The sequence below is a fragment of the Ovis canadensis genome, chromosome 7 (genome assembly GCF_042477335.2).
Source record: "Ovis canadensis isolate MfBH-ARS-UI-01 breed Bighorn chromosome 7, ARS-UI_OviCan_v2, whole genome shotgun sequence".
Classification (NCBI taxonomy): Eukaryota; Metazoa; Chordata; class Mammalia; order Artiodactyla; family Bovidae; genus Ovis; species Ovis canadensis.
In genome coordinates, this window is record NC_091251.1 from 98,439,771 (window position 1) to 98,464,683 (window position 24,913).

The 24,913-nt window shown below is 57.1% G+C and overlaps 1 protein-coding gene and 1 non-coding gene across 3 annotated transcripts; one reads left to right on the plus strand and one right to left on the minus strand.

Moving 5' to 3' along the window:
• Positions 1-1,177: 1,177 nt before the first annotated feature.
• VASH1 (vasohibin 1) lies at positions 1,178-24,567 on the plus strand. Of its 2 annotated transcripts, XM_069595204.1 has the most exons (8): positions 1,178-2,119; positions 2,647-2,958; positions 11,103-11,191; positions 12,454-12,510; positions 14,045-14,119; positions 16,869-17,250; positions 19,064-19,176; positions 20,324-24,567. In XM_069595204.1, exons 2-8 carry the CDS (start codon positions 2,656-2,658, stop codon positions 20,394-20,396), a joined length of 1,092 nt encoding a protein of 363 aa, XP_069451305.1. In that variant the 5' UTR covers positions 1,178-2,119; positions 2,647-2,655; the 3' UTR covers positions 20,397-24,567. The 2 variants fall into 2 exon arrangements, with proteins under 2 accessions (XP_069451305.1, XP_069451304.1); XM_069595203.1 differs by lacking the exon at positions 1,178-2,119 and having other exon boundaries at positions 2,325-2,958.
• Positions 22,458-22,530, minus strand: TRNAC-ACA (transfer RNA cysteine (anticodon ACA)). Its single transcript has one exon. It is a non-coding gene; the product is annotated as a tRNA-Cys (tRNA).
• Positions 24,568-24,913: the final 346 nt, after the last annotated feature.

Consider the following 24,913-nt stretch of genomic DNA (forward strand, 5'->3'; position numbering starts at 1 on the left):
ATGTCCCCTGTATCGGAAGGGAAGGCTCTTATCCACTAGACCACCAGACAAGTCCTTTAACCAGCTTTCCTGAAGTCCACTGACCCTTCCCATTTCTGATAACCTCTGGTTTCTGACACTGGAGGCAGCAAGAGGTTGCTCCTGGATCTAGGGGCCCCAGGATTCAGACACCAGGGGCAACTCTAAGGAACAGATGTTAAACCACTGAGTACCTCGGGAATCTCCAAGGCCTTTTCAGTCCCAGCCCTGGGAACGCTGAGAAACAACAAGCAGCAATCCCAGCCCAAGGAAGCTGAATCTGCCTGCCGGGGGCCCAGGAAGCCGTATTTACATTTTCACACTAACTGCTGGTGGAGGGGCAAGGGGAAGAGTCTTAAAGCACATATCCTCACCCCAGCTGTCTCATTTTGGTATTTTGGTCAAGTTCCTTGATTTTGCTCCTGGTTCATGTCACCACTTTGTGGAATGGGGAGGAGAAGGGAGGGTGTATTCGGTCTTCGCAGTCCTGCCCACCCCCCGCCCCCACGCCCTGCACACAACAGTGACCCTTACTTTCGCCGTTTTTCTGGGCCGGCTGATCCTCCCTAACCATCGCCTCCCATGGGTCACGGTCCTAAGACCCGGGCGCAGCACCCTCACCGCCCCCCGACCCCACCGTCGTGTCCGCCGGGGTTCCCAGAGTCGAGTCCAGGGAGACCCACAAGGGGAGAAGCCGGCGCACCCCGCTATCGCTGGTGCAGGTCACGGGGTGGAAGCGGATGGGTTTTTAAGCCTTCACTTGCAGAGGTCGTGATCCTGACCCTTGGATAGCCTCCTCTAAGGAACACGCGCGCTGGGAGGTCTCTCTCACTCAGTGGGAAGACCTCGGCTGACAGATGAGGGAAACCGAGGTCCACTGAGGGCAGTGATCTGTTGGACGCGAAATCAGACCACTGAATCCGGTCTAGAACCCTGGGCTTCCAGGCCATAGTCTAGTTTCTAGACCCTGAGCTCCCCAGCCAGGCAGTCTCCCTAGGAAGTATCCAACAGCTAGCCTTCCGAGCCCGGAATCTCCGTGGAGTTTGCGCTCTTTGGCACGTTGCGAACACTTCCCACGCCCCCACCCTCCAGGAGCTCTGCTCCGGCTTCGCGGCTCCCAGAGAGGGGATAAGAGGGGAGCGCACGCCCACCGGCGTCCGGGTGATGACTTGGGGGTGAAGAATGGCTGCGGGAGGCGGAGGCCCCGGCGGGGACGCGCTGGCCCTTTAAGGGGGGGACGGAGCGCATGCGCGGCGCGGGCCAGAGTCGAGCCGGGTGGGCGGCAGGCCGGCCGGGGACCCCGCCGCCGGCCCGCTCGGTTGGCCTAAGCTTCGCCGGAGCCGAGACCCAAGCGGGGACCCGCGCGCGCGCGCAGCAGACTGCTCTCGGGGGACTAGCGTAGCCCGCGCTTCCCGAGGCTTTGCCCCTCGGCTCCGGCTTCCTCCGCGGCCGTGGCTGCGCGAGCCTCCAGGCTTGCTCTCCCCGCCCCACGGTCCTGCCTCCAGCCCTTAGCCCGGGGAAGCAGGGGTGCCGCGGGAGGCCGAGCGAACAGCCGCGGAGCATCCTTTGCCCATCGCGGCCGCGCCACCGCCCATGCTGCCGCCGACCCAGGGCGGCGATCCTGTGGCCGCAGCCCGCCGCCTGGTGACCCTACGCACCGCCCGAGCGTTCCCAGCTGAGGCCCGGGAGCGGGACCCGCGCCCCGCGATGGCTCGGCTGGCGCAGCGCGGCGCCGGGTGCCCGGCATCCGACCGCTGAGACGCGCCGGGCTGGGGACCGGCGGGGCCTGGGCGCTCCCCGCTTCGCCTCCCCGCCGCGCCTTTCCCGGGGGGCTCCACTGCTCCTGCCCGGGGCGGGGGTGCGAGGGGACAGGAGACCGAGACAAAGCCCACTTTGTGCGGGGAGTTGGCGGCGGGCGTGGAATGTGCGCGTCGGCGCGCGCCCCCTCCCCGCGCCCCTGCCAGCTGCGAGTCTCGGCTCCCAGACTCGTCGCGTCCGAGAAATCGCGCCTCATCGCCGCCCTCCGATCCGGGGGGTCGCGACCTCGGAGCCGACTCCCGGCCTGGAGTCGCCTCGGCCCCCCACCTCGGAGCGCGCACAGGTGTGAGCGTGCGGTATTTTGTAGAGGAATTTGTTGCTCTTCAAAAAACTGGGACCTGGGGCGCCCGGTCGGCGTGGGCACTCCTGCCTCGACCCTTTCGTGGCCGCAGATCTGAGCTGCCTGGCCTCAGTTTCCCCCGGCTTTTCTCCTCGGGCAGCCCAGACTGCTGTCCGGTATTGTTCTCGCTCTCAAAGCGGGGTGGGGTGGGGGTGCTTTGGTGAAAGCTGCCAAGTTGAGATGTATTCTCTACATCCCGTTTTTCACAAAGAACCAGGCTTCTAAGGCTCACCAGGGACAACCAAGCCCCTCTGCCCAGCACTTCACTTTGAGGCACTGATTTTTTCCCCCCCTCCGCGTCAAGTAGTGTTTTATTGTACGGAGCCACGCCCTGGTTTCTTAAAGGTGCCCTGCGCTCTGTTTGGCCATGTGTTATCTCTGCAGCTGGTGTGTGGGAGGCCTCCTGTGAGCCACCTTTTTTTTTTTCTTTACCCCTGCCTGCTGCTACGTCCTCCCACCCACCCGTCAAGGATTTGGGGATGCCAGGGGGGAAGAAGGTTGTCGGGGGCGGCAGTACCGGCGCTGCCCCCACCGCCGCGGCTGTCCCCTCTGGGGTCCGGCGTCTGGAGACCAGTGAAGGAGCCTCGGCCCAGAGAGATGATGAGCCAGAAGAAGAAGGGGAAGAGGACCTACGAGATGGAGGCATCCCCTTCTTTGTTAACCGGGGTGGGCTGCCTGTGGACGAGCCCACCTGGGAAAGGATGTGGAAACACGTGGCCAAGATCCACCCCGATGGAGAGAAGGTGGCTCAGCGGATCCGTGGGGCCACGGACCTGCCCAAGGTGAGGGGTTCGTGTGGGCCTTCCGGGTGGGGGGTGGGGGGAGGGGAGGAGAGCTAAGGTTTTAGTGACTTGGGGGCTTCCAGAGCAAAGTGCCACTTTTCCTGTTGGAGTAGGGAGTTATTGGCATGGTAAAGTGTTAAAAATACAGATAGGTTGAACCTGTCCAGAAGAACTTTTACTTAATCACCATTGAAGCTTTTTTGTGAGGTCCACAGGCCCGGTTTCTAGGAGTGCCCTCCTCCATCTCTTAAAATGCCCATGTGTTGTGGGTAGAGCAGCAGATAAACTTAATAACACTAACTGGTGGCTTGACATCTTATTTGCTAAGCCAGAGAGCAGTGGGCAGAGAGAATGAATGGATGAGGACGGTCCAGGATTTCAGATGCTGAGTAAATATTTTCATGTGTTTTGCTGAATTCTCCAAGAGCCTTGTGCATGAAGTCCAGTTTGAGGACCCATTTTTACAGACAAGGAAGCTGAAGCCTCAAGTAGGAACTCAGGGCTCCATAGCCAGTAACTGGCAGGGCTGAGTCTCTCCCCCCTCCCCACCCCAGGTCTTCCGGTTCCAGGGCCTCTGCTCCGTAGGACATGAGGTTCCAGGGCAGTTAGAAGAGGGCCGTGGAGAGGGGCAAAGTTCAAGCATTTTTCTGTGCACGGCAAAAACAAAGTGCAGTCACTTTTCACGATGGCTGGCCTTCAGTTGAGTCACCATGAGGGCCGAGGCTGTCTCATTCATCTTTGTCTTCCCAAGGCCTCCTGTGTGCCTGGCACAGAACCGGCACTTGTAAGCATTTGCTGAATGAAAGAGTATTTGAAACATTCTGTGCCCTGTAGTACTTGGTGGAAAAACACGACTGATTTTTTTCCCCCAAAGTTATGGTTCAAGACTAAGGAAATACTCTCTCAAATGCAGAGACTTGAAATTCCCTAAGAAAAGTCAGTTGGACAGAGGTCGGAGCCCCAAGCTTATGCGAACTTGCCCAGGTGAGAAGGAAGGGACCAAAGAGAGTGGCAGTTAAGGTGGATTAGACATGGAATTGGAGAAGGAAATGGCAACGCACTCCAGTGTTCCTGCCTGGAGAATGCCGGGGACAGGGGAGCCTGGTGGGCTGCCGTCTATGGGGTCGCACAGAGTCGGACACGACTGAAGCGACTTAGCAGCAGCAGACATGGAAACAGGTGGCCTGTTTTTTACTAAGTTTTTGGTAGAACCATCAGAGACTATCTTCTGGGACAAGCCGAATTCAGACAATCCCCAGGTTGAGAGTTGAGCTACTGCCTTATATTTTCAAGGGAAATTGAATATGATTTGATTTTGAATGGCTACATAATCACCTTCTGAGCTAATTCAGAATTAACTAATTCCTTGTGGTTGGCCATTGTTTCCAATAATTTTTTCTTAAAATGAACACTGTGGTGCCCATTCGACAACATAAATTTGGGGACTCACCTCTGATTATTGGAGAAGGAAATGGCAACCCACTCCAGTATTCTTGCCTAGAGAATCCCATGGACAGAGGAGCCTGGTGGGCTGCTGTCCATGGGGTCGCACAGAGTTGGACACAACTGAATCGACTTAGCAGCAAGCAGCAGCTCTGATTATTTCCTTGAGATAAATTCTTGGAAAAGGAAGTATGGCATCAGAGGATGTGGACATCTGTTCCAATCACCCACCTAGCAGACCCCTGTTTGAGCCAGTTTTCTCGTCTGAGGTTGAGAGTGGCATTGATGGTAATAAAGTTAAACAAAATGTGTTAAAACATTTTTTTAATATATATATTTTTAAAATTTGTTCTGGGTCTCACTTGCACATGCAGGATCTTCTTAGTGTGGCATACAAACTCTGAATTGCTGCATGTGGGATCTAGTTCCCTGACCAGGCATCAAACCCAGGCCCCTTGCACTTTGGGTGGAGAGTCTTAACCACTGAACCACCAGGGAATCCCTGTATTAAAGCATTTAAGAAACTATAATGCCTCAGACTGGTACTGATTACTGGGTGTTCATTCCCTCTGTCCATGCCCTTCATCAGGACAGGCAGCTAGGTCTCACTCAGCATTTGTCCCTTTGAAGCCAGAGCCACATGCTTCTCTCACATGAGCAAGTCAGGGATTAACAGATGGCTCTCTAGCCATCCTGCTGATGTCTAAATCAGGCTCTGGAAGAGTGTGAATGGTCCTCTGTAGAACTGTCACCACTTCAAGGGACTAAAAACAAAATTGACGAGCTTATTAGCCACTGGTCTTGTGATGTCATCTTGCCATCTTTAACCTTCACACATAGAAAAGAAACTGATGAGGGAATAATGCTATTGTCTGTGGGGGGTGTCATGACTGACAGGAGTGTGGTAGTCCTGAAGGGATTTTGTGAGAGGATTGAGAGAATTGAAACTCTCCCTCCTCAGTCAGTTCAGTTCAGTCACTCAGTAGTGTCTGACTCTTTGTGACCCCACCGACTGCAGCACACCAGGCTTCCCTGTCCATCACCAACTCCCAGAGCCTTCTCAAACTCATGTCCATCGTGTCAGTGATGCCATCCAACCATTTCATCCTCTGTCATCCCCTTCTCCTCCTGCCTTCAATCTTTCCCAGCATCAGAGTCTTTTCCAATGAGTCCGTTCTTTGAATCAGGTGGCCAAAATATTGGAGTTTCAGCTTCAGCCCTTCCAATGAATATTCAGGACTGATTTCCTTTAGGATGGACTTGTTGGATCTTCTTGCAGTCCAAGGGACTCTCAAGAGTCTTCCTCAACACCACAGTTCAAAAGCATCAATTCTTTGGCCCTCAGCTTTCTTTATAGTCCAATTCTCACATCCATACATGACCACTGGAAAAACCATAGCTTTGACTAGGTGGACCTTTGTCAGCAAAGTAATGTCTCTGCTTTTTAATATGCTGTCTATGTTGGTCATAGCTTTTTTCCAAGGAGCAAGCGTCTTTTAATTTCATGGCTGCAGTCACCATCTGCAGTGATTTTGGAGCCCAGAAAAATAACGTCAGCCACTGATTCCACTGTTTCCCCATCTATTTGCCATGAAGTGATGGGACCAGATGCCATGATCTTCGTTTTCTGAATGTTGAGCTTTAAGCCAACTTTTTCACTCTCCTCTTTCACTTTCATCAAGAGGCTCTTTAGTTCTTCACTTTTCTGCCAGAAGGGTGGTGTCATCTGGAGAAGTTCTATATAGTCAGCAAAAACAAGACCAGGAGCTGACTGTGGCTCAGATCATGAACCCCTTATTGCCAAATTCAGGCTTAAATTGAAGAAAGTAGGGGAAACTACTAGACCATTCAGGTATGACCTAAATCAAATCCCCCTCCTCAAACCACAGGAAAAGGAGAGCGGGGGCGGGGGGGGGGGGGGCACAGTTTCCTCCATCTTGGCCCAGAGCAGGAGTCTTGGCCCCAGAGTCTGGGCAGAGTGGAGAGGTCCAGGAGGCATCAGGGTCTGATCCCAGAATGCCAGCAGCGTGGACCCAGCACTGGGCTGCCCCACCCTCCACCCCCTGAGTGGCCTTGCCCCTGAAGCTAACACAGAGGCAGCAGAGGTTACACCCTAGTGGGACCAGGAGTTTGTGCTAAGCCGCTTCAGTCGTATCCAACTCTTTGTGACCCTCTGGACTGTAGCCTACCAGGCTCCTCTGTCCATGGGGATTCTCCAGGCAAGAATACTGGAGTGGGTTGCCATGCCCTCCTCCAGGGCATGTTCCCAACCCAGGGATCAAACCCGCATCTCTTATGTCTCCTGCATTGGTAGGCAGGTTCTTTGCCACTAGTGCCACCTGGGTAGTCCACCAAGAGTTTAGGGGATAGCATAATGTTTTAAAAAGACCAGGCGAGCCAGAATTCAAAATGGGGAGATTTCACATCAGAATGCAGACTTTTTCAGGAAATGAGAAGGTCTGAGAGCAGAGAATCTGTGACCCTACATGCGGCAGGCAGCCGGGGCTGAGGGCTGGTTCCCCTCCCCCAGGTGGCCGCAGACCGCCACCTGCTCTCTCAGTCTGCCTTCCCTGTTTATATTACCAGTGCGGCCCCTGCAGGTGGTTGAGTCTGGGGTCCCTGCGGTGTAGTGTGATAAAACATTGGATCCACTATGTTCAAATCCTGGGTCTCCAGGAAGGGACGCACCTCCTTGTGCCTCAGTTTCCTCAGCTATAAAATGGGCGTAAGCGCAATACCCACTTTCGAGGGGTCACTGGGAGGAATTGATGAAATAAAGCCTGTGAAGTGGGTGAGCTGTCATATGTACTCAGCAAATAGAGTCTGGAGAGAGCACACCACAGGCACTTTGGGGAGGTGTCCTCTAAAAGGGTGACACGAGTATGTTAATGGGCGACAGTTCCTGAAAGGATCGCAGATCCAGGAGCCATTTGTGTTCCTTTGAAGACTGTCTCCTTGATGTTTCAAGCTGCCTCTAGTCTTTTTATTTTAATATTTATTTATTTATTTATTTTTGGCTGTGCTGGGTCTTTGTTGAGGCACGTGGCTCTTCCCTAATTGCGGCCCGTGGGGGCTCCTCTCTGTTGCGGTGCATGGGCTTCTCGTTGCAGTGGCTTCGCTTGTTTCAGAACATGGGCTCTAAAGCGCTCAGGACCTTCAGTAGTTGTAGCTCGTGCGCTTAGTTGCCCCACGGCACGTGGGATCTTAGTTCCTGGAGCAGGGATCAAACCCACATCCCCTGCATCGGTAGGTGGATTCTTAACCGCTGGACCACCAAGGAAGTCTCCTGACACCACCTTTTTAAAAGTTCAGTGGCCAGGCATCCAGACCCGGCAGCCCAAGTTCTTTTGACTGCGGCTCTAGACACTGAGCTCCTGCAGAAGGGGAATTTGGACATCTCCCCTCATAAAGGCAGCACTGCCAGCGTCCTCATAGGCTGACCGATGTCTCGGACATGCCCAGGAATAACAGCGACAGTGGGCAGGAGCCGAGTCCCTGCTGTGTGCCCGTCCCTGTCCCAAGACCTGGCCATGCAGTGTCTCATCTAGGTTCTGAGTTTGGTTCTGAGGTGGTTCTGTTTGGGCACCTACTTTACAGGTGAGGTGTCCGAGGCATAGAGACAGTAAGGATCTTGCTGCCAGACAGTAAACGGCGGGGCTGGGATTTAGACAGCGACTGGCTGGTTCTAGGTCCGGGTCTGTCAGCCTCTAGGGTTTCTTGCTTCTTGTCCACACACTCAGCTGCAGGCTGCCCAACCTCCTGCAAGCCTCCTTTCTGTTCTAGACTGAGATGGACTCCACCAGGGAGAATGCCTTAATAGAACTCAGGATTTCAGGGGGTTCCTGGAGCCAAGGTAACCCTTGGCCTTGGTAGTAGAGAAGGAGTCATTCCTGGATGGATCTGGGCCAATATCAGTTTCCTCCACTGTACCCCACTTAACCCTACTGCTGTGCGCCAAGGGAGCATTTCTGGAGTTCCTGGTTTGGGGTTGGGGTTGAAGGGTTGCCAGCCCTCCAGTAGGTCTGATTATTTGGATATACAGACTCTTGCCTGTTTGTTTTGTTTGTGTGAACATTCAGAAAAAAGATGCGGGCCTGTTGGTTGACATGAGTTAACACGTCACAGTCGTCAGCTCCCTCCAGCTATGCCACCGTGGTGGTGTCCTTTAAGGCCCTACTCATGAATCCAGGGTCTTTCTACACTTTTTCCTGGAGCCCTTTAGTTCTTACAGAGCCTCCAGTTCCTGGGTCTTGTGTCTAGATGGCAGGTGATGCCCTCATGGTACCACCCAGCCCTGGCCCAGGGTTGGCTTGTGCAAGCTTGCTCAAAGGATTCTTGGACTACAGAACCCTCCTTGTTTGAAATGTCTCAGGGGAGGGTGTACTTACAGTCTCTGCCTCAAGCTCCTAAAAGTCACTAGATGCCCTCACGGGAAGTGGAGATGACTTGCCTGGGACCTTCCACCTGAAAAAGCCAGGTGCCGTGCTATTTATAGTAAATGGTGCCATCATTCCTCTGATAGCTGTCCCACCCTGCATCACTGACCCAGGGAGGCCAGCCAAGCCCTCAGAGAGTTCTGGAGCCCGTCTTGTACAGGGTGGCTGGGCAGGAAGACAGAGCACTCCCCATCTGGGGCAGTTATCCCCCTGCTGATTTTAAGCTGTGGCCACAGTTTCGGCACCAGTGGCATTACTTTGCCAACAAAGATCTGTCTAGTCAAGGCTATGGTTTTCCCAGTGGTCATGCATGGATGTGAGAGTTGGGCTATAAAGAAAGCCGAATGCAGAATTGATGATTTTGAACTGTAGTGTTGGAGAAGACTCGTGAGAGTCCCTTGGACTGCAAGGAGATCCAACCAGTCCATCCTAAAGGAAATCAGTCCTGAATATTCATTGGAAGGACTGATGCTGAAGCTGAAACTCCAATACTTTGGCCACCTGATGCGAAGAACTGACTCATTTGAAAAGACCCTGATGCTGGGGAAGATTGAGGGCAGGAGGAGAAGGGGATGACAGAGGATGACATGGTTGGATGGCATCACCAACTCAATGAGCATGAGTTAGAGTAAACTCTGGGAATTGGTGATGAGCAAGGAGGCCTGGCATTCTGCAGTCTGTGGGGTCGAAAAGAGCTGGACATGACTAAGTGATTGAACTGAACTGAACTGAACTGGGGGGATATGAAAGGGGAAGCAGCTGCCTCCAGACCGAGGTGTCAGCGGCTGGGGACTGCCCAGACCGGAAGGAGGGGGCCAGCAGGGCCGGGGAGGAAGTTCAGGCAGAGTCGTCTCCTGGGCAGGGCTTTCTCCCTTGCGCCTCGGCCCTTTGGGGCAAGCAGGGGCCTGTCAGAGGCTGTGGTGCTGTCAGGCACCAGAATCACTGGTGTTTCACTTCCTTCGTGTCAAAGCCCGGCCACCTTACTTGAGAGGCTGTGCCCACACCACCCCACAGGGAGCACGTCCCTAAGCCCAGCGCCCCCATGGGCTCCCGCTGGACCCGGCCCTTCCGTCCCATACAGATGGATGCGCTCAGCAGCCCCCACCTGCTGGGGGGTAGGTCGAGGCCTCGGGGCAGCAGGGTGGGGCCTCGTCATGCAAGGAGCCCTGAGGCCACCTCAGAGCTGCCAGCGCTGGAAGCCAAGGGGGACCCCAGGGGGCTGGGCCATGGACTTGGAAAGCTGGTTCCTCTCTACCCAGGAAAGCCCAACGTGTAACCCCAAGGACCTGGTGGGTGCTTCCCTTGGCTTCTGAGCCGCACTTGACTGTTGTGGCCAAACTGCCAGCCTTCAGGCTCCCCAGGCCAGAGTGGGTGGCCTGGGGGCGCACACCCAGATGTGGCTGCTTTTCTGACAACTGCAGGGTTGCAAGGGACAACTCCAGGGGCCACGGAGCCTAGCCTGACTGCCAGCACCTGGGCAGCCCAAGCTAGGGGTTCCCAGTCCTCAGGGTGTCGGGCACCTGCCCACCACACCCCCTCTCCCGCCATGACAGCCCCTTCTTGCTATGTCTGGCCAAACTCTGGAGAGTCTATTCTGCTGAGGAGGACTGTCATGCCCGGTTAGCCGTGCTGCTGTAGGTGTGGTGCTGGCAAGACAGGCAGGTATTAAAGGAGAACCGGGGCTCCTGCTGCCTCCATGGAACCCTTCCAAAGAGGCTAGTCCACAGCAAGCCCTGTCCCAAACCACATTCCCCCCTGCATGTCCTCCTTCCTCCCAGGGGAGCAGGAAGGCCTGGCCACTGTGCTGTGATATGAGGGTGCAGTGGGGTGACACCCCCTGCTGAGGGTGTGTTCACCAGGGACAGGGATACCTGGTCAACTTGACTTTGAACCAGAGTTGAACCCCAAACCCAAATGAACTTAACTTCAAGATCAACATTCCTGGGGACGCCTTGAAGTTCATGAAATATAAAATTCCAAACAGCCTGTGTTTTTTTTCTAAAATTATGAAAGAAGCATAAAATTGGAATATCAACATAAACTCCAGATCAGAAATGCCGTCAAGGGCCAGGAGGGTGAGGAGTGGCCAGTGGGAGGGTGGGGGTTGGCGGGCAGGGGGTGGTGGGGAGAAGCTCAGCAAAGGAGGGAGCTGGGAGCCCCTCCATGGCACGTGGCTTCTCAGGGGGCTAATCTGGGTGTCTGGCAGGCTGGAAGCTCCAGAGTGAGCCTCCTTTCATGACCAGAGCTTTCTCTCTCCGTGCCCAGATCCCCATACCGAGTGTGCCTACGTTCCAGCCCTCCACGCCCGTCCCTGAGCGCCTGGAAGCGGTGCAGCGCTACATCAGGGAGCTGCAGTATCCTCTGTGGTCAGAGTCACGGCCGCCGTCCGGCTGGTCCAGAGCCTGCTGGGGCTTGTTTTCAGACAGGGCCGGAGGGCACTGGGCTGAGCAGCTGCACCCCACAACTCCAGGGGGTGCCACTCACACGGCATCTCTGAACCCCCGGAGTCATGTGCACACAGCATGTGTCCTCCCGGGTTTCGGAGCGGGTTTGTCAAATGAATGCCACACCTGCTCTGGCCTCCCTGCCTCCTCCTCCATGTGATGGGGTCAGTGTGTCCTGAGTGACCCGTTGGTGGAAGCCTAGTCCAGGTCCACTGGCCCAGACCTCCTCTGCTGACCCTCCGGTGCCAGCAGAGAGAGCGGGGGGAAAGCTCCTTTGGGGCTGTTTAAAAACTGGTCTAAAAGAAGCGTGTGTTGGGGGAAAGGGTGTGTGTTGGGGGGAGGCAGCAGGTAGATGGAGGAGAAAAAGGATTTTTATGCTCCAGGAGACAGCTTCCACATCTTGGATGTATCCCCTAGTTCTGCACCTTTTTCCTCCCTGGCAGAAGGCCAGCTGCCCAGCAGGGGAAGAGCCTTGGGACACCCCCAAGCCTGGGATTCCCCAGTGTCTCTGAGCTGGCCCTCTCCAGCCCTGGGCCCTGCCTGGAGCTCTTCCTTCTGGCTCCCTCTGACCCTCCTAGCTGCTGATTCGGTCCGAGATGGCAGGACCCCTACAGGCCAGGCGTGGGTCCTGAGCAGAAGAAAAGTCAGGCTGGTTACTGAAAACTGGGTCCAGCCCAATTTGGGGGGAGAGGGCAAGGGGCAGAGGTGGGGACTGGTGGCCTGGAGAGGGGCCGGTTGGCTTGGGAGCAGCACCCAGCAACAGAGCCGCTCAGGAATCCCACCCCAGCCTTCTGTCCGTTTGTGCTGTTTCTCACCAATTGGAACATGAAGTACTGCTAAGAGCTGTCCAGGGCTCAGGCCTCTCTCCCAGCCCTGGCCAACCTGGCTGCCTTCTGCCCGGCTCCCTTCCTGGGAGAGGAAAGCTGGGAACAGAGGGTGAGTGAGGACAGAGAGGGGCGCTGTGGGGGAAGGAGCCAGTGGCATGCTGTGCCCTCCTCTCCCTTCAGACGATCCCGCCCTGAGCAGCCTCCCGGGCACCCTCCAGAAGCACTCTGTGGGGTCTTTACCCGGCCTGCACCCCCAAGGAGTGCTAGACTCCCGGGGTCCAGATGGGGGCAGAGGGACACGCCTCTTCCAGATCAAGCCAGAGAGCCCTTAACCAGCACGTGCAGGTACAATCACACAGGGACACAGTTCTTTGAAATTAAGAAGAGCAGACCTCTGACAGGGTAAGTGTGGGGAGCACGGGTCCCTCTGCACCAGGTCACAGGGCCTGGTTGGGGCCCCTCTGTCACCTGTGGGTGGGAGCTTATCAGGAAGGCAGAGAGTCTTCCCAGGGGAGCCCACCAACAAAGCAGGTATCACCATGGGACTCCCCTTAGGACTTCCTAAAGAGGGGACTCTGGCCAAGATGGGCAGCCAGGGACCCCTTGAGGAAAGGGAACCCCAATATCCATGCTGAGCCAAGAGGGTGATGGCAAGCAGCCCACCTGCTTGCCTTGGTGATGACAGAGAATGGTCCCAGGTGGATGTCTGTGTGTGACCCTTATCTTCCTTTTAGGAGAGGTGGGCCTCACAGGAGAGGGTCCTCCCCCTTCTCTCTGTTCCCTGGCATAACCCCAGTTACCTTCTGGACTCGCTTCTGGGCATTTGGTACAAGGCGCAATGTTTGAGCTGCAGGGACCCTACTGGGGAGAACACTGCATGTCTCACTTCCCATTCTGTCCCCTAAGTGTAGACCCCTGGCTGGATTCACCCCATGGAAACCCTCAGGGCAGAGTAAAGTGGAAAGTGAATACCACAGTTGGGCCTGGGGGCTCAGCCCAAAGCTGTCTACAGGTTTAAAACCCTGTGCTTTTATGATGAATATGAATTTTACATCTTGCCCCACATATAATCAATCCATGATCACTTCCTTATGAAAAGCGCTTTAGATGGTTTATTAGCAAATTACTTAATTACCCCTTCTCTAAGCCCTCAGGTGGAGTGCAGCCTTCCTCACCCCAAAGCTTTGCTCTTGTCCTGCGCCTGCTGTGTGTGCAGGCCCAGCTCCAGCCTCATGGGATGGAGGAGTCTGACACCCTGCCCTGCAAAGCCAGTGGCCAGGCTGCATTCCCAGGGCCAGGAGGCAGCATTTGGTGAGGAGGGAGGAACCAGGCTTCAGAGATAGTCTGTTTTAAAGTGGCCTGAATTCCAAGTTCAAGAGCAGGTGGGGGAGTCACTGGGCAGCTAACTCCCTGAGACCCCATGTCCAGGCTCCAGGGAGCTGCCCAGCCATGGGGGAGCAGTTACAACAATCAAAGGCTCTTCAGAAAAGTCATAGTTGGGTCAGGGGTGTCCACTGTGCTCCAGGAGAAACAAGATCAATGCCAAGGTCTCCAGCCTCTGGCATGCTATCCCATGCACTCCCCAAACACCATCTTTACAGGAGACCCCCAGCCCAGTGGCTTTCAAAGACCTGCCTACCACTGCACGCCACCCCCGACCACCCTCCCCTCCAGAGGACTCTGCAGCAGGACTCTGAGGGAAGAAGGAAATGGAAGGACAGAAGGGGAAGGGGAAGGGCCTCTTTCCTTATCTTCTGTGGTTGTCTCTTCTCCCACCCCTTAGGCTCAGGAAGGATGTGAGGGGGAGGTGTTGGGCCTGAGCTGCGGCAGCTTGGAAGGCAGGGGAGTCTTTGTCCATCTAGTCTACCTCCCGATGCTCCTTCACCAGAAGGGACTGGAGCCTTTGTCCTCATGACTCTGCCTTCCAACCCCCCAGGCTGATGGACCTGGCCAAGGAAATGACCAAAGAGGCTCTGCCAATCAAATGCCTGGAAGCGGTAATCCTGGGAATGTATCCTTCCTCTGAGAGGCCTGGGAGGGGGCAGCCAGCTACTCACGCCTCCAGGGCCATCTTCCTCCTCTGGAAGGGCCCTCCCGGCTCCCTTTCCCAGAAGTCACGAACTTGGCCCCAAAGTGAAGGAGTTTAAGGGGGGCTCAGTCTCTTGCACCTCAGTTGCTAACTTCCAAGGCTTACTGGGCAGCATTTTTTTTTTTGAGCAGTGGACACAGTGACCCTGTTCTCCAAACCACAAATCAGGGCTCATGATCTCATAAGGCTGCTGTGCTATTTCCAAGAACCAAAGAGTCTGGGAGAAGCAGGTTGGGTGCCCAACTGTTGGCATTTCCAAGACATGTGGATCTGTGGAGATGATGGACATCCCCTGATCTTTAAATGTAAAACTGCATATTAAAAAAAAATTAAAAGGGTTTCTCAGTCTCTCCCCCACCCAAAGGGTAGAACCGGACCTATAGCTGGATCACCAGAGTAGTCAGGTAGGACAGACAAGGCCCCTAGAGGGGGCACCCAATATCCCCAGTTAAAGCAAAGTTAGGAGACTGGCATATGGCCATTTCTCTGTTGTAAGTGGTTCCTGCCTGAATCCTACCTTGTTTTATTACAGAAAATTTTAACCTCATATAAGCATAAATTAACATAGTGCAGCCCATGTGCCCATCACTCAGTTTTACCAATTCAAGGCCAGTCTTGACTCATCTCTGCCCACCCCACTCTCTTCCCTGTGCCTACCAAGACTTGTCAATATTCCATCTAGCACTCCTGGACTAGGCACTGGGCTCTGTGCCCAGCAGGGTGAGAGGGCAGGTGCCTAATGGAACAGGGAGGAATCGCTTGCTCAGACAGGTCAGGGAGAAGATGACAACACTCACAGGCCAGGAGCACAGCTTCTCTGAGGGGGATCGGGGGGTACTCCCCACCCCCATAGACATACCTGCCTTAAACTATACAGAGACTGCAGGGGTGGCCCCAGTCCTCCTCCCTGAGGGCTAATCCCTCTGTGGCAGTCCTTTGCTGCCCAAAGAGACCCACCAGCATTGCCCTGTCCAAAGGGTTCTCTGCTGGGACGAGTGTGAGGCCAGCCCAAGGACTCCAGGCCGCTGCCAGCGCCTCCTTCACCATCCCACATTTGCTTCTCCTTCAGGACCATGCTCCAAAGTAGAAGTTCCCACCCCCTTGTAGGAGGGAGATCTTGCTCCCCTCCCCATGAGCACGCAGAGAAGCTGGTCCAGATGGGATCACATGGTCCCAGAGGCCTTCCGGGGGTTACCTGGTGGCTTGTGGGCAGGAGAAAAATAGGAGGAGCCCCCCATCTGGACAGGACACCACCCTGCTGTCCCCGTAGAACTGCCGTGGCTCCCTCCTGAACACATGGTGTGCTCTGAACCAAGCCTGTCCCTGGTCTCATCCTCACTGCACTCGGAGCCTGCACCTGGCTCATCTGTGCTCCCAGCCATTTGCTTGCAAGGAGTCAGGCCTGGTGAGCATGGCAGTGACTGCATGCAGACTGCAGGCTCAGGCCCACCTGGGCCTGAATCCTGGCTCTGCTATCCTCACTGTGGCCTCAAGCAAGTTCCTTAGCATCTCTGAGCCTCGGAGTCCTCCTCTGCAGAAGGGGACAATGGCAATGCCATCCCACAAGTTAATACAGTTAAATGACCGGGAGCACACTGGACACTGGACGCAGTGTCTACCTGGTCTGTACACCAAGCTTTTATCCTGTTCATCTCATTCTCCCCATTTGCTCACGAAAGAGTTCTGAGTGCCTGTCATGTGCCATGTCTGTGCTGGGCCCCTGAGATACAGTAAAATAAATAAATAAATGACAGACAAGGTGGTCCCCATTCTCAAAAGTTTACATTCTAGCCAGGGAGACAAAAAGTAAGCAAGTAAACCAAGAAATAAGAAAAATAATCACAGATTGTGGTGATGTGCCATGGGGAATATAAGTAGAGCAGACTTGCTTTAGGAAAGGAGGTCAGGGGTCCCAGCCAAGCCTGAGGCCGGAGAAAGCCAACAGGGCCCGAGGAGAAGAGCTGGTGTAGACGGTCCTCTGTGGAGGCTGGAGTGGACAGCTGACAGCTTCCCAAGCCACCAGCAACCTTGGTTTTATCAGAAGAGCAGCAGGCACGGTATCTACGCATGGAGGGGTGGGGGCAGTGAGAGAAAAGGAACAGGGTTGTCTGTACATCTGTGATGCACACGTGTGTATCGGCACGTGTGAGAGGAGGGCAGGGGTGAAGAGGGCTGTGTGTGCGACAGAGGGGAGGAGGGAGGTGAGGGGGAGACAGACAGACAGGCTGGTGCACGGAGGGCCTCTCTCAACCTTCCTTCACCCTACCACTCTGGAAGGCCCAGCAGTTCAAGGCACCCTGCTCAGTTACTTGGTGAGCACTGCTTGACGTCCTGGCAGCAGCTGGTAATCACTGAGCACCCTGACCCATAGAGATTGAGTTCACTGAGTGCCTACTGTATGCTGGGCCCAAGCCTGATGATAGGATGTGGATGAGGAACACCCGCCGTCTGCGCTGGGGAGCTGGGGTCGGCACTGGGGAGCTGGGGTCGGCACTGGGGAGCTGGGGTCCGCACTGAGGAGCTGGGGTCCGCACTGGGGAGCTGGGGTCCGCACTGGGGAGCTGGGGTCCGGGGTGGCTCACACAGCTCTCCCGGGTGGGGTAGGTAGAATGGGGTCGCCCCGCCCCGCCCCTGCTTCTAGCCGTTTCCTTAGCTGCGGCGGCGCGGCCAGTTACCTCACCAACAGCATGTCCACCCTGGAACGCTTCCCCATCAGCTTCAAGACTTACTTCTCAGGGAACTACTTCCGCCACATAGTGCTGGGGGTGAACTTCGGGGGTCGCTACGGGGCGCTGGGCATGAGCCGGCGCGAGGACCTGATGTATAAGCCACCCGCCTTCCGCACGCTCAGCGAGCTCGTGCTGGACTACGAGGCCGCCTACGGCCGCTGCTGGCACGTGCTGAAGAAGGTGAAGCTGGGCCAGTGCGTGTCCCACGACCCGCACAGCGTGGAGCAGATCGAGTGGAAGCACTCCGTCCTGGACGTGGAGAGGCTGGGCCGCGAGGACTTCCGCAAGGAGCTAGAGCGGCATGCCCGAGACATGCGGCTCAAGGTGCGTGCGCGCTGCCCTGCCCGGGGCACCCAGGGCCTGGGCAGGGGTGGAGGTGGAAGGCAGGGGGGAGGGCAGAAGGGAGGGGGCGGAAGGGCAGGGGTGGGGATGGAAGGGATAGGGGGGCAATGGAAATGTAGGGCTGAGGGTGGAAGGGCAGAGGTGGAGATGCCGCTTTCTAGAGGCTCTTTCTTCAGGGAAGTCCCCTCTTCCTCCTCCATCTTCCCAACCCACCATCCCCACCCCACCTTCTTGGGAGGAGGTGGAGCCAGGAGTCCGGGAGATGAGGGTAGGAAGTTTCTGGGCTTCACTCAAAGGTCATTGCTGATGAGACAGCCGGCTCAGGTGGGCAGCCCCTGGGGAGGCTCTGGTCCGGCTGCAGGGGAGTTGGGTTTGGGCCTGGGCAGGGGTGCTGCCATCCGGGTGGAGGGACTGCGAGTCAAGGCTGGTGGGGAGTCATGGCCTGTCTGGAGGGAGTGGTATGGTGTGGGCTGGGCAGCAGCTGCATCACCCCTGTCATCCCGACTCTTGACCCCCAGCCCCAGGGAAGAAGTCAGAAGAGAGAAGCTGGTCAGACTCTGGGGAGACAAGGAGGGATGGCTCCTTCTCCCTCTTGCCCGGCGGCAGTGAGCAGGGGTCATGAGTGGGGGAGCTGCTGGACCCAGAGTAGTGGGCTGAACTGCTGAGACGTTTGTCCCCCTGGACTTGGGGGGGCCTTCCGTGGGGCCTGCTGCCCCCTCCCCTTTGCCCGGTCTCTGCACTCTGCCTCTCCTGGCAGCCTGGGGCCACAGCTGTGACCGCAGCAGTTTCACGCCCATTGCTGCTCCCCAGGATCCCAGGAGGGCCGCAGCAGGCGGGGGGCGGGGGGTACACTTAGGTGCAGGGAGCCCAGAGGCTTGCTTGCAGCCTGTGGGCGGCAGATGGGCCTGGGGCTCAGTCTCCGGATGGAGAACCCCGGCACGTCACAGGTGCTTTCGGGAGTCCCGGCCGCCCTGCCCTGCCAGTCCCCAGGCCAAGACCTTGGGGTGACAGCTTCGGTGCCTTCCTTCCCCAGGGCAGCTGCAGGTGACCCCGCTGCTTTCGGGGGCTGCCCTCCTCCCCTCCTGAGCTGCTCCTCCCCCTGTCCCTCCCCTGTGGAAGTCGGGGTGCTCAGCTGCCCAAGTGTCACTGCACCTTCAAGGGAGCAGGTTGGAGCTAGAGCTGGAGCCAGTAGTACCTAACTTCGAGTGCTGTGTCTCCCAATCTGTTTGGTGCTTAAGACTTCCCATGTTATTTGCACCCGCCTCTAGCACCCGTCCTGTATACCCCACGTTTTGAAAATTCAGCTCAAAGGGACTGTGTTGCCTAAGTTCACTTGCTCCCCCCATCTCCTTTATTCCCCTTCATCAGAGATGTAGCCACTAGTCTGAGCTTCTGATTAACTGGAGATAACCAGTGTCACCTGTGGGTCTTGCAGGCTCCCAGCCCCAAGCTCAGACACGGGCTGCTTCTCCGGCTGGCCCCTCTGCCTGGCCTGAGAAAACGCCCCTTTTCTCGGGGGCCACCTTGAACCCTCCCCGGTTACTGCCGTCCACGACCATGCTGTTTCAGGGGCTCATGGAGTTGGGGCTACCCTGCTGTGGAACCCCCAAGGACCTGGCCGCTTTAGCACCTGGGAAACAGGTTCAGGAAGGCACGGCTTGAGGCTTCCTGGAAGGCACGGCTTGAGGCTTCCTGGGCTCTGCGCAGAGCAGCTTTGGGGCTTGTGGCTCCATCAGGACAGGACAGACTCTGGAGCAGTCCTGGAGCAGGTCTGTGTGTCTTCCTCCCCACCCAGATCGGCAAAGGGACCGGCCCTCCGTCTCCCACCAAGGACCGGAAGAAGGATGTGTCCTCCCCACAGCGGGGCCAGTCCAGCCCCCACCGTAGGAACAGCCGCAGCGAAAGGCGGTGAGCCCTGGGTTTCCCCTTTTCTGGAGGAGTTGGGGGCAGGGAGGTGCAGGAACAGGCTTCATCCTTTCCGCTCATCTTCCCCTCCCTCTGCTCTTCGCATTCCCACCCTTCTCTTTGTCGCCCTCACTGGAGGGAACCTGGGAGGGTGGGTTTGTTCGTATGTTGAAACAGCCGTTTCTCCAGGGAGAAAGATATCCCTGACCCACCGGTTACCCTGTGTGGGCCCACCACGGGGGAAGGTCCAAGGCCACAACCGCAGAGCTGCAGAACCAGAACGGGCTTTGGGGGAGAGATGGTAGAAGGGTGGGGCCCAGCCAATAGTGAGCTCTTCCAGGAATATCGCTGGGAAAGGTTTTAACCTCAGATGGCAGCCAGTGGGTGGCTTTGAGCGTAACCTTTGCCCCCATGGGAGTCTGGGTTTTGCCCAGACTGGACGGCAGAAGCACTCTGATAAAGCACCCGGCAGCCTCGTCAGATTTGTCTCCTCTGTGTCAGAGTGGCTCTTGCTTTAAAGGTCATTCTGGAGACATCTCCAGGTTATATGGGCTTCCCTGGTGGCTGAGATGGTAAAGCGTCTGCCTGCAATACAGGAGACCTGTGTTCGATCCCTGGGCCAGGAAGATCCCCTTGGAGAAGGAGATGGCAACCCACTCCAGTACTCTTACCTGGAGAATCCCATGGACAGAGGAGCCTGGCGGGCTACAGTCCATGGGGTTGCAAAGAGTCGGACACGACTGGGCGACTTTACTTTTTCACTTTTCTGGAGACACCTCTCTGGTGTCAGGGGCACCTTGCTGCCTCCCATAACCAGCCTCCTTCACTTTGACCTGGGAGGCTCTCAGAGAGAACACAGGGTCCCTCACAGGGATTCACTGTTACTTCATCACTTAACCTGCAGCCAGAGTCTCTGACCTCAGTGAAGAGCAGTAGCCTCTGAGAGAGTGTGGGGCCCACAGTCAGGTCCACAAGGGGGGTCGGGGGTTTCCAGAAACGGACTTCTACGGGGACCCTTCCTGCTGCATTTGGGACACCTTGGAGAATAGGGAGGCGGGAGCGGGGGGCAGCCACCCCTGGCTCCCCACTCTCCCACCTCCCGGAGGGGCCGCTCACCCCTTCCCCCTCCTCTGTTCTCTCTTCCCTGCAGGCCTTCCGGTGAGAAGAAGCCTTCAGAGCCCAAAGCCATGCCAGACCTCAATGGGTACCAGATCCGGGTATGAGGCGGGTGGCAGCGCCCCCTGCCTCACCCACTTCCCGGGGACCAGCATCCTCCAGCCAGACCAGCCTCGCTCCTGGGGAACGCGGGGCTGATGACGGGGCGAGCGTGTCCCAGCTCAGCCTCCCAAGCTGCTGTCCCTCCGCTGGGCCAGGCCCTCTACCTGTGGACCAAGAGGCAGTGAAGAGTTGAATTCTAAGGTTTTAACTTGATAACCTGAAATTTAAAGTATTGGGAAAAAAAACTTAAAAACTAGTGAATCTGGCCAGTGGCCGGAAGGCCAGTGCTTAGAAGATTCTAAGTGTCGTGGGGCCGGGTGAGGAGGGGTTGCCGGGTCTGGCTGGTACCCCTGCCCATGTGTCTGGGGTTTGGGTCCATCCTCCCCCATGGGAAACCTCCCAGCTCTGCTTGGGCCGTGGCAGGATAGGGGAGCGATGTTTCTCCAGTCCTGGCTGCCCTGGCAGCGTCATGACCCAGGGAAAGGAAAGCAGGGTAGGAAGCACCCCGAGAAAGGTCTGCGTGGTCCATATCGGGAGCTTAGCACAGGCCCCGTGTGCCCCCAAGAGCCGGAGTGTGTGGCCCAGGAGGGTCCTTGGAGCCCCACGGACAATGCTGTGTGGGTGGACACTGCCCAGTGGTAGCGCCCAGTGCTGGGATGCACTGGACGAGAGCCTGGGAGAGAGCTGCTGGGGGAGAGAGTTCCCAGACCCCTCCCTGACCCCCTTGCTCAGCCCAGCTTTGCTTGTTGCTGCAGCTGGGGCCTCCCTACAAAGGGGCCGGGCTTGGCCGGGGGCCCAGAGAGGCACTGGGCTCGGCGTGACTGTGGGGATCTGAACAGACCTGGTGGGTCCAGGAACCATGGCTGAGGACAGGGTGGGACCCTCAGGCCTGGGTCAGGAAGCCCCAAGGGACTGCTTCCCCCTTCCTGTTACCTCAGCCCCTGCTAGGGAAATGAAAACCAGGCCACAGAGGCCTGTATCCCAGCCCCTGCTCCCCTAATCAGCAGCCTGGGTTAGGTGTGGAGGGCCCAGCGATGATCTGGCCTGGGGCATGAGGCAGCTGAGGAAGGGCCTGAGCTTCTGGAGTCTGCACCGTCTGCCTGGCGGGCAAGGGAGAGGTTGTGGAGAGAAGCTGGCGGAACTGGAGGAAGGTTCTGGAGGCTCAAGCAACAGCAGAGGTGGGAGGCAAAGGGAGCAGTGTGGCCACTGGGGAGAGGCAGAGCCCAAGAACTGGGGAGAGTAAGTGAGAAAAGAAGGTGTGGGAGAGTTTAGAACCTTGGGGAGTAGTGAGTTCCCCGTTGCTAGAGATATTCAAGCAAAGATTGGATGGTTGCTTGTCATCTAGAGAGCTATAGACAGGATTTAGGTTACGGAAGGATAACTGGAGGAGATGACCATTAAGGTTTCTTAATACTGAGAGGCAGCTGTCAGTAAGGTTGCCTAGAGACTGAGGGTCTGACTGAGCTCTGAAAGAGGAAAGACCACAAAGCCCAGAGTTGTGAACTCAGGTTCCCCCAGGGCCGAGCGGCTGATTGAAAGGAGGGCTGCAGGGCTGGGTGGGGACTGTGGCCAACTAAAGAAGGCGCAGCCTCAGCCCCTGCTGCTCACCGGGTCTAAAGGCAGGCCCTCCATACTAGATTGCCAGATGTTTTTTCATTGCAGAACTCTGAATTTTTATGTGAAATATGCATATTTTTAAATGGTGGCAATCAACTCAGAAAATTTAAAAGCCCAACTTGAAAAAGAATGACCGTCTGTAATCTCAAAGAGAGTAGCCAGAGCTTGGGCTGGAGAGATGGATGCACTGAGATGGCATGGAGATGGAAGGGATGGAAGTTCTAGGCATCCCAGAGCAGGCTGGACCAAGGCAGCATCCTTGCCACAGCGGCTGCTCCCAGATGGGCAGCTGCTTCCTTCCCACTCGACTCTCCCAGCAGACCAGAGACACTCAGTCGTGTCCAACTTATTGCAACCCCAGGGACTGTAGCCCGCCAGGCTCCTCCGTGCGTGGGAATTTCCAGGCAAGAATACTGGAGTGGGAGGCCATCATCCTTCTCCAGGAGATCTTCCCTGACCCAGGGATCGAACCCGGGTCTCCCGCATTGTAGGCAGACGCTTTACCGTCTGAGCCACCAGGGAAGAGGGGGTGGAGTGGAATAGAAACAGTGCCATTCTCAGTCTGCTGGGGAGATGGATGAGGCCTGAGGAGCCAAGAAAGGGAGAGAAGGAGACAGGATGCGTCTGCTGACGCGGGTGCCCACAGGAGAGGCCCCAGGCTGGCAGCTCTTCAGACCAGCAGCTCCTGGCCCAGAGTCAGGCCAGGCAGAGAAGCCAGCTGCTCACTCCCTTGGGTTCCTCCTGGCTCAGTGGGCCCTTGGCGAGGTGCTTAAGCTGCCTGCTGGGCTACATCACGGCCAGAGCAGTCTGGGGGCCACTGTGAGCCCCAACTCAGCCTTCCATCCCATGCTAGTTTTCAGGAGGCGGGCCGTGGGCCCCCATGTTCACACCTTCACCTGGGGCAGAGATGGATCCATTTGGGAGGCATGAGGCTGAAAACGGGGCCTTTTGTGGGTGTGGAGGCGGGTGCCTTGTGATATCCACCCAGCAGGTGAACCACAGAGCTTGAGGGTGAGACGTCAGGGGGTTCTGGGGTCAGGGAGACGTGGGGGAGAGCTGCTCCTGGCACGGGAACCCAGCAGGGTGCTCTGCTCCCCCGGCTCCCTCCTGAGCCCCTTGGGGAGAAGGAAGCAGAATGCAGCCCCAGCCGCTGTCTGCGGGGAAGAGAGCCAGAGCCCCCACCGAGAAGCCCCTAGCACTCCCTGCCCATTCCCTCGCTGAGACCTCGGGCCTGTGGACACCCATGGGACACAGCGGTGCTTTTTCAATTTATTTTTTAACACATTTCACATATGTAGCAAGCCCTCCTCCCCTCCTGGGCGTGTTTACACAGGCTCTGCTCCACGCAGGGCCAGCCTGGCTGCAGAGTTTCTGGGGAGGCAGGGGGCAGGGACTTGGGGCCTTAGTCACCATCGTCAGCATCACCTCATCTCACTTCCCATGAGGGACCAGGTCCGGCTCCTCCAGACTCAGGGCTGCCTCCCAGCACTCAGTGTGGGCTCCTCTGTCCCTGGGGGTCGGGGCTCCTAGCTGGGGAGGGGTCAGGGGAGGTCAGAGAAAGCTGTGTGATGAAGGTGGGCCGGCACAGCGGGATAATGAGTGCTCCCCAAGGCCAGGCTGCCTGTACCCTGTGCGGGCTGCTGGGTCAAAACACTGGCAACCTGGGTTTCCAGCCGTGTCCCACCCACTCACACCTGCCGGTCCTCTCCCTCCCTCGGCCTCAACAGAGTCACCATCCCCTGGCCCCTCTCAGCAGCCACCCCACCATCCCCTGGCCCCTCTCAGCCACATCCTTCCTGAGCGTGGCCAGGTTCGGAGAGCTGCACCTCCCACCCTTAGGTGCCATGACGAAGCCTAGAGCCAGGGTTCTGAGCTGCAGGGAGAGCCCGCGTTTGCCCACGTCTGGTTTCTGGCCCTGGGTCATTTCACACCATCCCCCCCTACCCCGCCGCTTCCAACTTGGACTTGACTCCCTGGCCCAGGGACCGGGTCTCCTTCTGACCAGGAGCATGCCCAGAGGCCTGTGTGCCTGGGTTCCTGCCTGGGTGGTTTTCAGCTTAGCTTTGTTGGCTTCCCCCAGGCCCACCCTCTGGCCTCGAAGTACAAGGGAAGTGTGAGCTGGGGGCCTAGCCTATGAACTGTGTTCTGAGTGCCAGAGCCCCGCTGTGTTAAACTCCCCACCTCCCTTGTCCCACTGAGAACCCAGGGAAGGGCAGGGAGGTGCGTGGGGTGGGAGGGGAGGTCTCACCCCGACCAGGCAGGGCTGGCGAGGTGCTAGCTGCAAGTCTGTCGGTGTTGCCCCCCACCCCACTCTTGGTGCTCCAGAGTCCCAAGTCTCCCTTTTTCTTCCAAGTCTGATGAGGAGAGATCGGGCGCTTGGCCTGGGGCTTGGTGATGATGTCGGCTGCCGTGCTGTACGGGACTTTGCTGTTCTTCTCGTATCAGTATTGCCCCCCTCCCCCCTTCCCTTTTACACTTCGTCTCATTCCTGTTCTCACTTTTTCCTTGAAAAGAATAAAGTCTCCCCCCAGCTCGGCTGTGTGGGCTGGGCAGAGACCACAGCCTGTACGCCTTGTCTTCTTCCCTCTGGGAGCTGGGGCTGCAGCCGCCCCACCCGCCACTGTCAGCCGCGGCAGCTCCGGGGGGGGCAGGGGGAGAACCTGACCGGAGTCGCAGCCCCGGCAGTCATGATACAACTTCTGGGGTCCCAGACTGTCACACCCCTCAGCCTGCTGAAGCCACTCGGCCCTTTTTACTCCTCATCTGGGAGATCTTTTCTGCTGGCTGTAAAAGAAGCCCTTTCTCCTTCATACAGCCCGTTACGCCCCCCGGAGGCCCCAGGAGCATTCCAGAGCCCGACTGTCCTCTCCTAGTCCCCAGCCGTCCACCAGGAAGGAAGGAGGAG

Excerpts from the sequence above, each read along its gene's own strand:
- VASH1 (XM_069595204.1), top strand. The coding sequence starts at position 2,656 with ATGCCAGGGGGGAAGAAGGTTGTCGGGGGCGGCAGTACCGGCGCTGCC. Across the intron at positions 2,959-11,102 it reads GGGCCACGGACCTGCCCAAG|ATCCCCATACCGAGTGTGCC; the intron begins GTGAGGGGTTCG and ends CTCCGTGCCCAG. Across the intron at positions 17,251-19,063 it reads CCCGAGACATGCGGCTCAAG|ATCGGCAAAGGGACCGGCCC; the intron begins GTGCGTGCGCGC and ends CTCCCCACCCAG.